The sequence below is a fragment of the Elephantulus edwardii genome, unplaced genomic scaffold (genome assembly GCF_000299155.1).
Source record: "Elephantulus edwardii isolate Elephantulus edwardi_28Jun2011 unplaced genomic scaffold, EleEdw1.0 scaffold00217, whole genome shotgun sequence".
NCBI classification, from domain to species: domain Eukaryota; kingdom Metazoa; phylum Chordata; class Mammalia; order Macroscelidea; family Macroscelididae; genus Elephantulus; species Elephantulus edwardii.
In genome coordinates, this window is record NW_006399967.1 from 4,720,731 (window position 1) to 4,734,564 (window position 13,834).

General features: G+C 47.3%; 2 protein-coding genes across 2 annotated transcripts in view; both read left to right on the plus strand.

Annotated features, from left to right (window-relative positions):
- Positions 1-6,996, plus strand: part of THEG (theg spermatid protein) — a 68,291-nt gene extending 61,295 nt beyond the window's left edge. The window contains exon 10 of the mRNA XM_006898030.1: positions 6,783-6,996. Within this exon, the coding sequence (XP_006898092.1) occupies positions 6,783-6,996 (214 nt within the window). The remainder of the gene's footprint in view (positions 1-6,782) is intronic.
- A 2,176-nt stretch (positions 6,997-9,172) lies between these two features.
- Positions 9,173-13,834, plus strand: part of MIER2 (mesoderm induction early response 1, family member 2) — a 27,094-nt gene continuing 22,432 nt past the window's right edge. The window contains exons 1-3 of the mRNA XM_006898031.1: positions 9,173-9,244; positions 9,614-9,701; positions 9,944-10,086. Coding sequence (XP_006898093.1) covers positions 9,173-9,244; positions 9,614-9,701; positions 9,944-10,086 — 303 coding nt within the window. The remainder of the gene's footprint in view (positions 9,245-9,613; positions 9,702-9,943; positions 10,087-13,834) is intronic.

Genomic DNA, 13,834 nt, shown 5'->3' on the forward strand with positions numbered 1-13,834 from the left:
TACATTGGAACAAAAAGAAGTGAAGAAGAAAAAGAAGAACACAAGCTGAGGTAAGAGAGCTGAGTACAGGTTTCAAAGGGCCATTTGGGAACACAATGTAAAGTTTTATAAGGAAATGTACAAGGAACTGGAGTTAGAAAACCAAAAGGGAAGAAGACTCTTAGCATTTCTCAAGCAGAAACAACTGAAGAACAAATACAAGCCTCGAGTTACAACACTGAAGGGTTCTATGGGTAAAATCTTGAATGATGCAGGAAGCATCAAAAGAACTCATACAGAGAGAAAGAGAGAGAGAGTGTGTGTCACTGTACCAGAAAGAATTGGTTGACATTAAACCACTTCAGGAAGTAGGATATGATCAAGAATCAATAGTACTGAAGAAATAAGTTCAAGGTGCATTGGAGACATTGCAAAAAAAGAAGACCCCAAGAACTGGTGGAGTAACAATTGAGATGTTTCATGACAGAAGTGGAAGACAGATACTAGCTAACTAACTGAAATCTATATTTGCTCCCATTTCCAAAAGAGAGATCCAACAGAATATGGAAACTATTGAACACTATCATCAATTTCACATGAAAGTGAAATCTTGCTGAACATTATTTTAAAAATGTCTGAAATAGTACATAGACTGAGAGCTTCCAGAAACATAGCTGGGCTTGGAAGAGGCTGTAGCATAAGGAATATAATTTCTGATCCCAGATGGATCTTGGTTGAAATCAAATAATACTAGAAAGATAGTTACTTGTGTTTTATTGATCACATGCAAGCAAAAACCAGCTGAAGATTATCCAAAGCCCACTGGAACAGTACATTGACAGAGAACTACCAGAAATACAAGTTGGGTTTAGAAGAAGTGGTGGCATCAAAGACATTTTCACCAGGGTCAGATGGATCTTGGCTTAAAGCAAAGAGTATCAGAGGAATAGCTATCGGTGTTTCATTGACTATGCAAAGGCATTTGACTGTAGATCACAACAAATTGTGGCTAACTTTGAGAAGAATGGGAATCCCAGGAAACTAGAGTGTGCTCTTAAGAAACATATCCTTGGAACAGAAATCAGTCATCAAAACAGAGTAAAGAAACACTGCATGGTTCAAAATTAGCGAAGGAATGCATTGGGGATGCATCCTGTCTCCATACCCTTTCAATCTATATGTGGAACAGGTCATTCAGGAGGCTAGTCTTTATGAGGAGGAATATGGTATGAGGATTGGAGGAAGACCCATCAACAACCTACATTATGTAGATGACATACTTTGCTCACAGAAACTGAGGAGGACCTGAATTGTTTGCTGCAGAAGGTCAAGAACTGCAGTATGCAGTATTCAGTACGGATAGAAGCTCAACATTAATAAGACAAAGATTTTCACCACTGGGTCTATTGGCAGGATCATGATAAACACGGAAGAGCTTGAGATTGTTAACAATTTCAGCTTGCTCAGCTCCACAATCAACACTCTTAGAACCAGCACCCAGGAATCAAAAGAAAAATTGCATTTGGAAAATCTGGTGTCAGGGACTTCACCAGGGTAGTGAAGAGCAATAATGTCCGTCTGGAGACTAAGGTCTCAGGCTATGGTCTTTGAAATTACTTGCTATGCATCAGAATGCTGGACAGTGACCAGGGTTGACAGAAGAAGAATTGATGCCTTTGAGTTGTGGTGCTGGAGAAGAGTGTTGAACATACCATGGACTGCAAAGAGAACAAACAGGTTTATCCTGGAGTGGGTGAAACCAGGCTGACCCTTGGATCAAGCATTTTGAAGCTCTGTCTCACATACTTTGGATATATGTCCAAGAGGGACCATTCCCTGGAGAAGGACACTTGGTTGAGGGTCTTCCTCTCCTTTGCTGTCCCTCCAGCCTTCCCAGAATGATGCCCCTCTCCAAGGAATAGCCCCTCCTAGCAACATGCCCAAAGTATGTGAGGTGAAGCCTCATTCTTACTTCCAAAGAACACTCTGGCTGCACCCTCTCCAAGACATATTTGTTTGTCCTCTTGGCCATCCTTGGGATGTTCAGTGCTCTTCTCCAACACCGCAGCTCAACAACATCAATTTTTCTGTAATCCCTATTAATTATCCAGCTCTCAGATGCTTAGCAAGTGATCGGAAAAACCATGGCCTAAATCATACACACCTTAGTCCTCAAACTAATATCATTACTCCTCAGTAATTTGGAAAGGTCCCTAACTGCAGACTTTTCCAACATCTGATGAATCCTGGCTGAAAGTAGAGAACACCAGAAAAAAAATGTCTACTTGTGCTTTATTGACTGTGCAAAGGCTTGGTTTGACTGTGTGGATCATAACAAGTTGTGGCTGGCATTGAGAAGAATGGGAATCTCAGAGCACTTAATTGTGCTCATGCGGAACCTATACCTGGACCAGGAGGCTGTTGTGCGAAAAGAGCAGGGAAGCACTACGTGGTTTAAAATTAAGAAGCGAATGTGTCCCTGACCTTAAAACCTACTACACAGTGGGAGTAACCAAAACAGCATGGTACTGGCACAATGACAGGCACACAGACCAGTGGAGCAGAATTCAGAACCCAGAAATGGACCGCTCTGTAGGGTCGCTATGAGTCGTCTACAACTCGATGGCACCTAACAACAATAACAACGAAGACATAGAGAGAGTTACATTGGCCACTTAGGGGACAGAAAGTTATTCTACCAAGCCGAAGGTGGGTGATTCCAGTTGTGGCCCTCAGGTCTGGTTCACATTGTTTTTCTGTAAAACACTCTTCTAAGTGGTACAGCACTGGTCTGTGCATTACTATACAGAGGTAACTCGTGGTTGCTGTTATGCTGAACACTGTGACACTGATGTGCCAAATGTGATAATGGTTACCCATGGTGGACAATGTTTGCTGGAGCTTCCCAATTAAAACAAGCCTGGAAGCAGGAGTGGCATCCACTTCCAAAATGGCTTTCCTCTGGAAACTCTGGAACAGTGCTCAGGCCTTTCGTTCATAGGGTCGCTATGAGTCATCTATAACTTGACGGCACCTAACAACAACAACAACAACAACAACAACATCTAAGGTCAACTCATAGTCGATAAGGAAATGACAACTTCTTCAACAAATGGTGCTGGAAAAACTGGACTTCTACTACAGAAAGCTGAAACAGAATTAACATCTCACACCATACACAAAAATCAAACCAAGGTGGATCAGAGACATGTGAGTAAAGGCCAAAATCATAAAGTTCATAAGAGACAAACTGAGATCAAGCTTAGAAGTCTTAGTGTATGGTATAAAGAGACTGCCAAATACAGCCAGAAATGCTCAATATGGAAAGGATAAAATTGATAAAGGGACCTTCTGAAGATTAAATCTCTGGGCTCATAAAAAAGCTTGTTTCAACAGGTTAAAAAAGAAAATTTACCAACTGGGAACAAACATTTGGTAATACTATCTCAGACAAGGGTCAAATAATAAAAGTTTATAGAATACTTCTGGGCCTCAAGAAGAAAAAGAATGATAGCTCAATTACAAAATGGGCAAAAGACATGGAAAGACTTTTCACAGAGGAAGAAATCTAGATGGCCAACAGACACATGAAGAAATGCTCAAAATCACTGGCAGTAAGTGAAATGCAAATCAAAACTACAGTGAGATACCATCTTACCCCAGCAGCAGCGGCAAAGTTTAGCAAGGCGGCAAGCAATAATTGTTGGAGAGGATGTGGAGATGTGGGAACTCTCGTACACTGTTGGTGGGATTGTAAAATGGTAGAACTACTCTAGAAGACAGTTTGGTGTTTCCTCACAAAGTTGAACATAAAGGAGCTCTGGTGGCCTAGGTGTGCAGTTTGAATCTACCAGATGCTTCACTGGAGAAGGCGGGCAATCTCCTCCTGTGCCAGTTGGATCTGATTTGATGGTACACAACAAGAAAGGAAAAAAAAAGTTGAACATAGAAACTCCGTATGACCCAGCAGGAGTATATTCCAAGGAACTTAGATCTGACACAAATGGAGATCTGTACCCCAATGTTCACAGCAGCGTTATTCACCATCACAAGATCATGGAAACAGTCCAAATTCCCAATCACAATTGAATGTATTAAGAAATTGTGTTACATTAATACAATGGAATACTAAGCAGCACTCAGGAGCAACAATTTCAAAAATATTACATAATCTGGGAGAGTCTGGAGAGCATTATGCTGAGTGTACTAAGTCATTTTTATTTACTTGTTGTTTCATCACTTTTTCATTTCCCTCTTATACTTTCATCACGTAACCGGGTATAGATGTACACCAGAGCTGGCAGCATAGTCTATGTCACATTGAAGGAGAAAGTTGAACAACCTCCTCCTGTAAAGATTTGCTGCCTCCAAACTTGATGTTGATCTCCACAGAACTGGAACCAATGGACAGTGACATGCATACATACAAGCTGCCCAAATCCTTGGGAAAAAGACTGGAGCGCAAAAAGAAAAGGCACTGGCTGGCGACCTTCTTCTGAAACAAAGCACGTCTCCCTGCACCTAGGAGTCAACAGCTTTCTGGGGATCGTCCTTGCCTTAAAGGAACTATCTCAGCTATAGTGTTTTTTTTTGTTTTTTTTTTTAATTTTTTTTTTTCAGCTATAGTGTTGCACTTTGGGACAGACTTGGTCCAGCAGTCCATGTGTGGGTACAACACTGGGCAGAGAAGTGCCAGGAAAAACCAAATGGGTTGGTGCAACCACTGTGGAAGGTAGTGTGGCGCTTTCACAAAAAGTAGCAAATAGGTGAGCTCTGGTGGCCTAGTGGCAGGAAGCTGCACTGCAATCCTAGAAATACGCGGTTCGAATCCACCAGATGCCCTGCTGGAGAAGGAGGGACAATCTCCTCCTGTACCAGTCAGATCTGATTTAACGGTACACGCACACAAAATAATTAAAATTTTTTAAAAAAGTAGCAAATAGAGATACCACTTGACCCAGCAATTCCACTACTGGGAATATACTCCAAAGAGACCATAACTGACACCCAAGCAGATATATGCACACCCATGTTTATCGTGGCTTATCATGATAGCAAGGAGTTGGAAACAACCTAAGTGCCCATCACCAAATGAATGGATAGAGAAAGCTGTGGTATATTCACACAATGGAATACTATGCTGCATTGAAAAACAAGGAACTCATACAATATTATTTAAAATGGATGACCCTAGAGGACATTATTCTGAGTAAAATATCTCAGTCACAAAAGGACAAATACTGCATAGTGCCACTGTTATAAAACCAGACTGACATCGGGTTTGGGGGAAGATGGATAAAGATAGGTTAAATAATGTATACTACACTGAAACAGATGAGGGAGAAAACTGTTTAAAAGGGATATGTGATTAGGTATTATTGTCATGACAGGAGTCCAGAATGAAGGCTGCATAGTGGATTGGACTTGGGGGAAGGGATTGTATAACAATGAAAGAATTTTTCTTTTTCTTTTCAAAGAGAAGAGCAAATTGGGGGGAGGGGAGGGAAGGGTGGGCAGGGAGAAGAGTGCAACAATGAATGAATGGAAATTCCGTCTCTGTACACTTTCATTAAAACTAATAATAATTAACACACACACACACACATACACACACCCCAAATGGGTGCATGTGCTCAACTGCATTCTGTTGTCTGCTGGGAGCATTCAAACCTCTGTTCCTTTGTTGTTCTTTAAGTGGTCAGCTCAGGATGTACTGCTTTTCATTTTGTTTATTTACATTTTCTTAGGGAATATATTCAAGCTTTCAAGAGTTAGCAGGAGCTTGCAAAGATAGTTGCAAGAATAAGTATTTTGTTATGCATGTTGCGCCTGACCCTCCAGCAGGTTTTCAGAGGCTGTAAATTGCACAGGAGACTGCTCATTTTTTCTCCCATGGAACAGCTGCTAGATTCAAGCTGTGTGCCCTTGGGTTGGCAGCACAACTCCCCTAAGCCACATTAAGTCTTGTAAGGACACTATCTAACATATAATCTACAGGATTTTTTAGTCCATTGATTAAAAGAATGAACCAACAGCAACTTGTGTCAGTGATCCTGACCACCAAGGCACAAACTCTCAGTTTAAATGATAGCAGATAAGAAAGATGTGAGCGCTTCCTGGATCATATGATGGCAGACCTTTGAAGAACCCCGCTTTTCTGAGAGCAGGGTGGTCAGCTCCCAGAGGGCTGCGAAAATCTTTATCAGCATCAATCCTTGAGCATCTCAACGTGTCAACATTCCAGAAGCGGTTGTTCTTCCCAATCCCACTCTTCCTGTTTTGGCTGGAAGTGTTGTCTACTTATTCTCTCACCAGTTCAAACCAGAATTCTCAGGGTCACTATCCTTCACTCCCTCCTCTCCTTCCACTTCCTTTCTATCACAGTTTTGTGGAGTTTACCTTCTCAGCGTATGCAAAAGCTTAACAGTGAATAAGGCACACAGTAAGAGTGACTGGTGGATTCGAACTGCATAACTTTGGGTTGGCAGCACAGATTTTACATTCTATCACGCAGCTTTCCCTAAACAATGGAGAATCAAGAAAATAAACCAAACCAGGTTTTGGAATGAAATGGCACTGAATGCAAAAGATCCTCAAACCCTGTTTTAACGGTGCACTTCCGAATGAAATGGCACTGAATGCAAAAGATCCTCAAACCCTGTTTTAACGGTGCACTTCCCAACCTCCCCAGTAGAGGCAAACCCTGAAAATCTTGAACCACGTGCTTGGCTTCCAACCCTGGCTCTACAACTCCTGCCTAGGATGGCCCGGGCTGCTCGACCGCAGTTTCCGTAGGTCCCCAGGTGGGAAGGAAGATATGTGAACAGGTGCTTGAGCGCAGGCGAGGCCACTGGGAGCCAGTACTTCACCACCGACATCTCCCCAGGCCTGCAGAGCGCACCCAACACCTCGGCCCCGCCGCCCGCGAAGCCCGACAGGGGGCGCCCGGACCCGCCCGCGCGCACCTACTACGCGCCGGCCCGCCCCGGCTCCGCCCCCGCGTGCCGCAGCCAATGAGCGCGCGGCATCGCATCCGGGGATCCCGGCGCGGCCACCGCCTCCCGCGCACACACGGCCATGGCGGAGGTGAGTGAGCGGGTCGGGGGAGCCGGTCCCCACCACGCGCCCCTGGCTCCCGGGCCCAGCTTGGCTGCATCCGGAGGTCCCACGCACGGACGCGCTGGCGCCAGGGCTCTGAGGTCGGACCCGGGTGCTGCGTCTGCACAGGGCCGAGGGCCCGAGGCTCCGACGGCGGCCGCCCCCGGCCCGGGCCCCCCCCTTCGAGTGCCACATCGCGGGCTGCACTGCGCATGCGCGGCTCCAGGGATGGGCGGGGCCCAGGCGGGCCGGGGGTGGGGTGGGGTGTGTGTGCCCCGGGGACCCCCGGCCCTGGGGATGGGCTGCTGTGGGCGGGGCCTCCACGTCGTCCTCCTGTCCCGCCCCTGGGCTGCGGGGTCCCCTCACCCCGCCACCGGCGCCTGCAAACTTTGCGGAGCGCCGTGGCCACGCCGTCGGGACCCCGTTTGTCCCTCAGCTTCTAGGCAGATGTAGCGCCGAGAGCATCCCGGAGCTGCCCACCTGCTAAGACCTGTGGCAGGACTCGAACTCGGGACCTAGCCGGCGCCCCGCGCAGATCTGGTGCTTAGGGATGCTGCCCCAGGGTCAGCTCTCGAGTGAGCGGGGCTGTCACTAGGGCCGCAAGTTAGTTTTTGGAGCCCCCCCAGACCGCCATTCTCCGCGCAGCGCTGGACCTTGCGGGATCCCAGAGCCAGGGGCGCGCGTTCGGGGCGTCCAGGATTTCTGAGTTGAGGCTTGCTTTGAGAGTTTGGGGCTGTGATGCAGGACCACCCGGAGGAAGGTGAGAAGAAGACACAGGGTGGTTGGGGGACAGACAACAGGTGGTCCTGGGTCAGCTCTGGCCAGCATGAAGTTTTGGGTTTCCAGCTTTCTGGATTTCAGGGTGATGCAAGAGACGACCCAAGTGTCCAGCGAGCGCTGCTCTCACGGTGCCCGGTGAGCATGAAGTGAGGGCGCACGCAGGGCCCGTCCAAGGACCCCAGTGTAACTTCTGGGAAAGCTGCGCCCGGCCTCCTGTCTAGGTGCCCAGGCTGCGCTCTGGCAGAAGGGACTGCTCTTAGCAGCCCTGGCCACAGCCTTTGTCTGGACAGAGGTTGCAGGGAGACAGTGCAGAGCTTGGATGGTTCTCTCCTCTTTTGCCTCGGTGTTGGCAACGCGAAGATGGGGGCCTGGCCGGTGGTTTCTTGGAGACCCCTTCTTCCTCAGGGGTGAGGGTATTTAGAGAATCGGTCAGGCCTCAAGGAGTCCTTGTGGTTTGGTGCGGCTGAAAGACCACAGCTCAGCGGGAGGAAGATGAGCAGGCTCCTTCCATTTCCGTCTCCGACACCTGCTGGGGTGTCGCCAGGAGGTCGCTGGACTCAGGGCTGTGCGGTTAGGTTTAATAGGTTTGTGGCTGCATGGGGCTGCGGTGGGGGCAGAGGCCAAGTCCATGTGCACCTGAACAACGCTGATTGACCCGGACCCCCGTGAGACAGGTAAGGGTTGGGTCATCATATACCTAGGCCAGCGGCCTGAGTGCGTCCAGACCCTTTGTCCAGCAGGGAGTTGGCCTGTTAGTGGCTTGACTCCTGCCCTGAAGTCTGCAGCCAGCAGTCTAAAGGGCACATTGGCTAGGGCGAAGACACTGGTCATTAAGGGGCTAGATGTAGCCCAGCCTCTTCTGGTGACCTTGGGTAAGTTACTTGGCGTCTAGGCCTTAGTTTACCTATCTGGAGGTGGAGCCACAAGGTCTTGTGAGATCCTGGTCCCTGGCTTGCCCTCACGCACTTTGGACCGTGTGTGGTTGTAGTGGAGCCACTGTTTTAGTGAGTGAAGGTGGCGTTTGTGGTCCATCAGTGAGCTTGGGTGTGTGCTGCGGTGGAAGAATGGACCTCTGTCCTCCCGGAAACCGGATTAATTTTTAGACTGCCTGTCTCCTCGTGTTTCGTGTCATCCTGCTGTTATAATGCAGAGCCCAGCCATGCGATGCCCCCTCGAGGGGACAGGCTCTCAAGATGAGTGCCCCTGTTTGATGTTTCCATGGCCAGACAGCTGACCCTGTGTGGGTGGAGATGAGTGAGACCTGTTTGTCGGGGTGCTGTGGGCGCCCTGTGCCTGGTGAGGCAGTCCTACTGGAATGAGCACCCTTCCCGGCGGGTGGCTGGAGGAACTCGGCTCGTGTTGCCGCATGGTGATGCCCCTCATTCAGGTGATGAGAAGCACTTTGAGCCCTCATATTGTACAGTGTTGTTCTCCACGTGTCTTCTGTGTTGCTGCCATTCTCCTGGAATCGTAACTGTATGGCTCAAACATGGCCTCTCCGAGTGGCCTGGCTTCCTCACAGGGGTAACAGGGTCCATGAGAATGTCCCAGTGCAGAGCCTGGATCTTCCCAGGCACGTGAGTCCTGGAATCAGAGTTGGAGACGTGCGCCAGCCAAGTTGTGTGCAGCCAGGGAGCGTGTAATACACCTTCCCAATTCCTGGCCCATTAATGATCCCTACATTCTCAGTGCCTCCTGGCACCCACAATCTGGCTGAGACCCCTACTCAAGCCCTGACTTTGCTCTTTCTCTGCAGGCCTCCTCGGAGGAGAGGCAAGGCCCTTGTGTGGCCTCCTGCCTTACCCACGGTCTGTGCCCAGTGGAGCCCGGTCAGCAGACAGCAGGTACCTTGTTACTCCCATTTTAGTTGTTGGGATAGATTCCCAGGTGGAATAGCCCTTGGGATAGGGTGTGCAGTCCAAGGGGGGCTGGAGAAGGGAGCCAGAGGTGCCCTGCACTTTCCCACACCTGTCTGCACACCCTCGGCTGGACTGAGTTACCAGGGATCCCTTCCACCTGGGCCCACCCACCGCAGTCCCTTATCTGGAGTGCCTGGTGGGTAAGGCTCAGACAAGTTCCTTTGTAGCAGTGTCCATGGGCTCTGCTGACCACCAGTTCAACCTCTCGGAGATCTTGTCCCAGAACTACGGTGTCCGAGAGGGGCAAGAGGTGGCTGCTGAAGACCCTGAGAAACCTGAGGAGGAGCTGGACAAGGACTTCATCACGCAGGTACTCAGGTGTATGGGGCAGGTGTGAGGGATGGGACTAAGAAAGTCCTCAGCCTTTTGGTCTCAGTAGCCCCCAAGCAAGCCTATCTGGGGCTGAGCTCAGAAGGGACCATGGTGGGGACGATGTTGGGGCTGACGGGTGGGGCATGGGGATAACAGCAGGATGATGGGAGGGACAGTGATGGGGATAGCAGGAGGGATGGACAGGATCTGATGTGGACAAGGCTCAGTGAGACCCACAGGGACAGGACTCAGCAGGTTGACCAGGGAAAGGACAAGCCTGGTTTCCTGTGCCTTCATGGTGCTCCTGACAACAAGAGACGTAGATTGTAAGAAGCCATTTTTCAAGTTTGTGATCCTCCAAAATCGTCTACACTTTTTGAAGTGAGGGAACATCTCAAGAGACCTTTGTGTGGCTCATATCTATCTTTCTTTTAAATAAAATTTTTAGTTTTGTGATTTTAATGAAAGTTGACAGAAAAGTTAGATTTTCATCCATTCATTGTTGCACATTTTACCTCTTCTCCAGTCCTTCCCCTTGCCTCAGTTCACTTTGAAAAAAGAACCCTGGTCAGTGTTGCACAATTCATCCCCCACCCACCCACCCCCTACCCCCGCTCTCCTCCGCCCCCCAGTTCTCTTTGCAATATATCTCTTATTCTGGGCTGCTGTTGTATATATAATGCCTAATCATAGTTCTTTTCCTTATTTATCCCCTCTTTTCTTAGTTTCCCCCAACCTTCATGTTAGTCTTGTTTTAGAACAGTGGTGTTATACAATATTTGTCCTTTTGTGGTGACTGAGATACTTCACTCAGCATAATGGTCTCAGGTGTCACCTATGTTGTGTAAGTTGTGTAATATTGTTGATGTTGTTGTTAGGTGTCTTAAAGCTGAGTATGACTCATAGTGACCCTATGAACAAAAGATCTGAACTATCCTGCGCTGTCCTCACACACTTCCTGACACACAAGAGCCCATTACAGCAGTCACTGTGTCAGTCTGTCTGGGTGAGAGCCTTTCTCTCCTTTGCCAACCCTCCACCCTTCCCAGCATCATGTCCTTCTCCTAGTAATAGCACCTCCCAGCAATATACCCAAAGTATGTGAGGCAAAGCCTTATCATTCTTGCCTCCAAAGAGTACTCTGACTGCACCCTCTCCAAGACATATCTGTTCATTCTCTTGGCCGTGCATGGGATGGTCAGTACTCTTCTCCAGCACCATACGTCTCAAAGGTGTCAATTCTTTTCCTGTCATCCTTAGTCATTGTCCAGCTCTCAGATGCATAACAAGTAATTAGAAAGACTATGGCCTGAATCAGATGTACCTAAGTCTTGAAATTGACATCATTATTCCTTGACAATTTAGAAAGATCCCTAACTGCAGATTTTCCCAGTGCAGTGTGTTTCCTCATTTTCTGACTGCTGGTACCAGGGGTGTTAATTGTGGACCCAAGCAAGATGAAGCTGTTGACAGTTTCATTGTCTTCTCCATCCATCATGATACTGCCTATTGATCTGTTAGTAAGAATCTTTGTTTTCTTAACATTGAGATGCAATCCATATCGAAGGCTGCATTCCTTGATCTTCTGCAAAAAGTGCTTCAGTCCATTCCCAAGAAGGGTGATCGAACTGAATGTGGAAACTTTTGAACAGTATTATTATTGTGACATGCAAGCAAAATAATGCTGAAGATCATTCAAAACTGGCTAGAATAGTAAATAGACAGGTAACTGTCAGAAATTCGAGCAGAATTTAGAAGAAGCCATTGCACCGGGAATATCATTGCTGATGTCAGGTAGATCCTGACTGAAAGTAAGGATTACCAGAAGAAAGTCTATTTGTGCTTTATTGACTATGCAAAGGCATTTGACTGTGTGGATCATAACAAGCTGTGGCCGACATTGAGAAGAATGGGAATCCCAGAGCACTTAATTTTGCTCATGTGGAACCTATACTGGGACCAGGAGGCTGTGTGCAAACACAGCAGGGGAACACTGCATGGATTAAAATTGAGAAGAGAGTGTATCAGGGTTGTATTCTTTTCCCATGCCTATTCAGTGTATATGCTGAGCATTATCCGAGAAGCTGGACTCTATGAAGAGGAACATGGCTTCAGGATTGGAGGGAGATTCATCAGCATCCTGTGTTAAGCAGATGACACAGTCTTGCTTGCTGAAAGTGGGGATGTGAATATTTTATTAGGTTTTTTTGTAGTGCTATCAACAATCTGCGTTATGCAGATGACACACCCTGCTTGCGGAAAGTGAGGAAAACCTGAAGCGCTTGTTGCAGAGGGTCAAGGACTGCAGCCTCCAGTGTGGATTGAGGCTCAATATCAAGAAGACAAAGATTCTCACCACTGGACCAATTGGCAGCATCAGGATGGATGGTGAAGAGATTGAGATTGTTCACAGCTTTAGTTTGCTTGGCTCCGCACTCAACACTCAGCACCAGTAGCCAGGAAATTAAAAGACATATTGCCATGGGAAAGTCTGCTGTTAGGGACCTCTCCAAAGTACTGAAGAGCAGTGGTGTCTCTCTGGAGACTAAGGTGCGTCTGATACAGGCCATGGTCTTTGCAATCACTTGTTATACATCAGAGAGTTGGACAATGACCAAGGAGGATAGAAGGAGAATTGATGCCTTTGAGCTGTGGTGCCGGAGAAGAATATTGAGGGTACCATGGATTGCTAGGAAAACAAACAGATTCATCCTGGAAAGGGTCAAACCGGGCGGCTCCTTGTAGGCAAGGATTCTGAGGGTCCGTCTAACATACTTTGGACATGTTGTAAGGAGGGACCGGTCCTTAGAGAGGGACATCATGCTTGGTAGGGTGGCGGGATAGTGCAGGAGGGGAAGGCCCTCTCTGAGGTGGATTGATTCAGTGACTGGGGCAATTGGGATGGGTGTATTGGAGATGGTGCGATTGGCACAGGACAGAGCGGAGTTTAGGGCTTGTTGCACATAGGGTCGCTATGAGTTGCAAGCGACTCGATGGCACATAACAACAACATGTAGTGTTCCATTAGGTGAATATACCGTAGTTTTTCTATCCACTCATTTGTTAATGGGCACTTGGTTTGCTTCCATCTCTTTGCTGTTGCAAATAGTGTGACAATCGACATGGGTGTGTATGTCTTTTTGGGTGGCAACTGTCTTTCATTATCACTCTAAAAATCTAGGGGGAGACATTTTTAGAGTACCTACTTGAGGTTATTAACAATTACAGCTTGTTTGGCTCGACAGTCAGCATTCTTGGCACCAGCAGTCAGGACATCAAAAGACATATTACATTGGGAATATCTGCTGTTAGGGACCTCTCCAAAGTACTGTAAAGCAACAACATCAGTCTAGAGACTAAGATGCACCTATCCAGGCCATGGTCTTTGCAACTACTTGCTATGTATCAAAGACCTAGGCAAAGACTAAGGATGACAGAAGAAGAATCAATGCCTTCGAATTGTGGTGCTGGAGAAGAGTCTTAAACATAACGAAATCTGCCAAGAAAACAAGTCTGTCTTGGAAAGGGTGAAACCAAGTTTCTCCTTGAAGGCTAGGATTTTTATTTATTTTTTTAAAATTTTATTAATTGTAATAAACATTTGTAGAGATTTTGGGTTTCCATTCATTCATTATTGCACTATTTTCTCTACCCTCCCCCCCGTTTGTTCTTGTTCCCCCCCCCTGAAATTCTGTTTTAATTTTCCCATTGCCACAGTGCTTGTCAAAACCAGTTCTGATTAATCT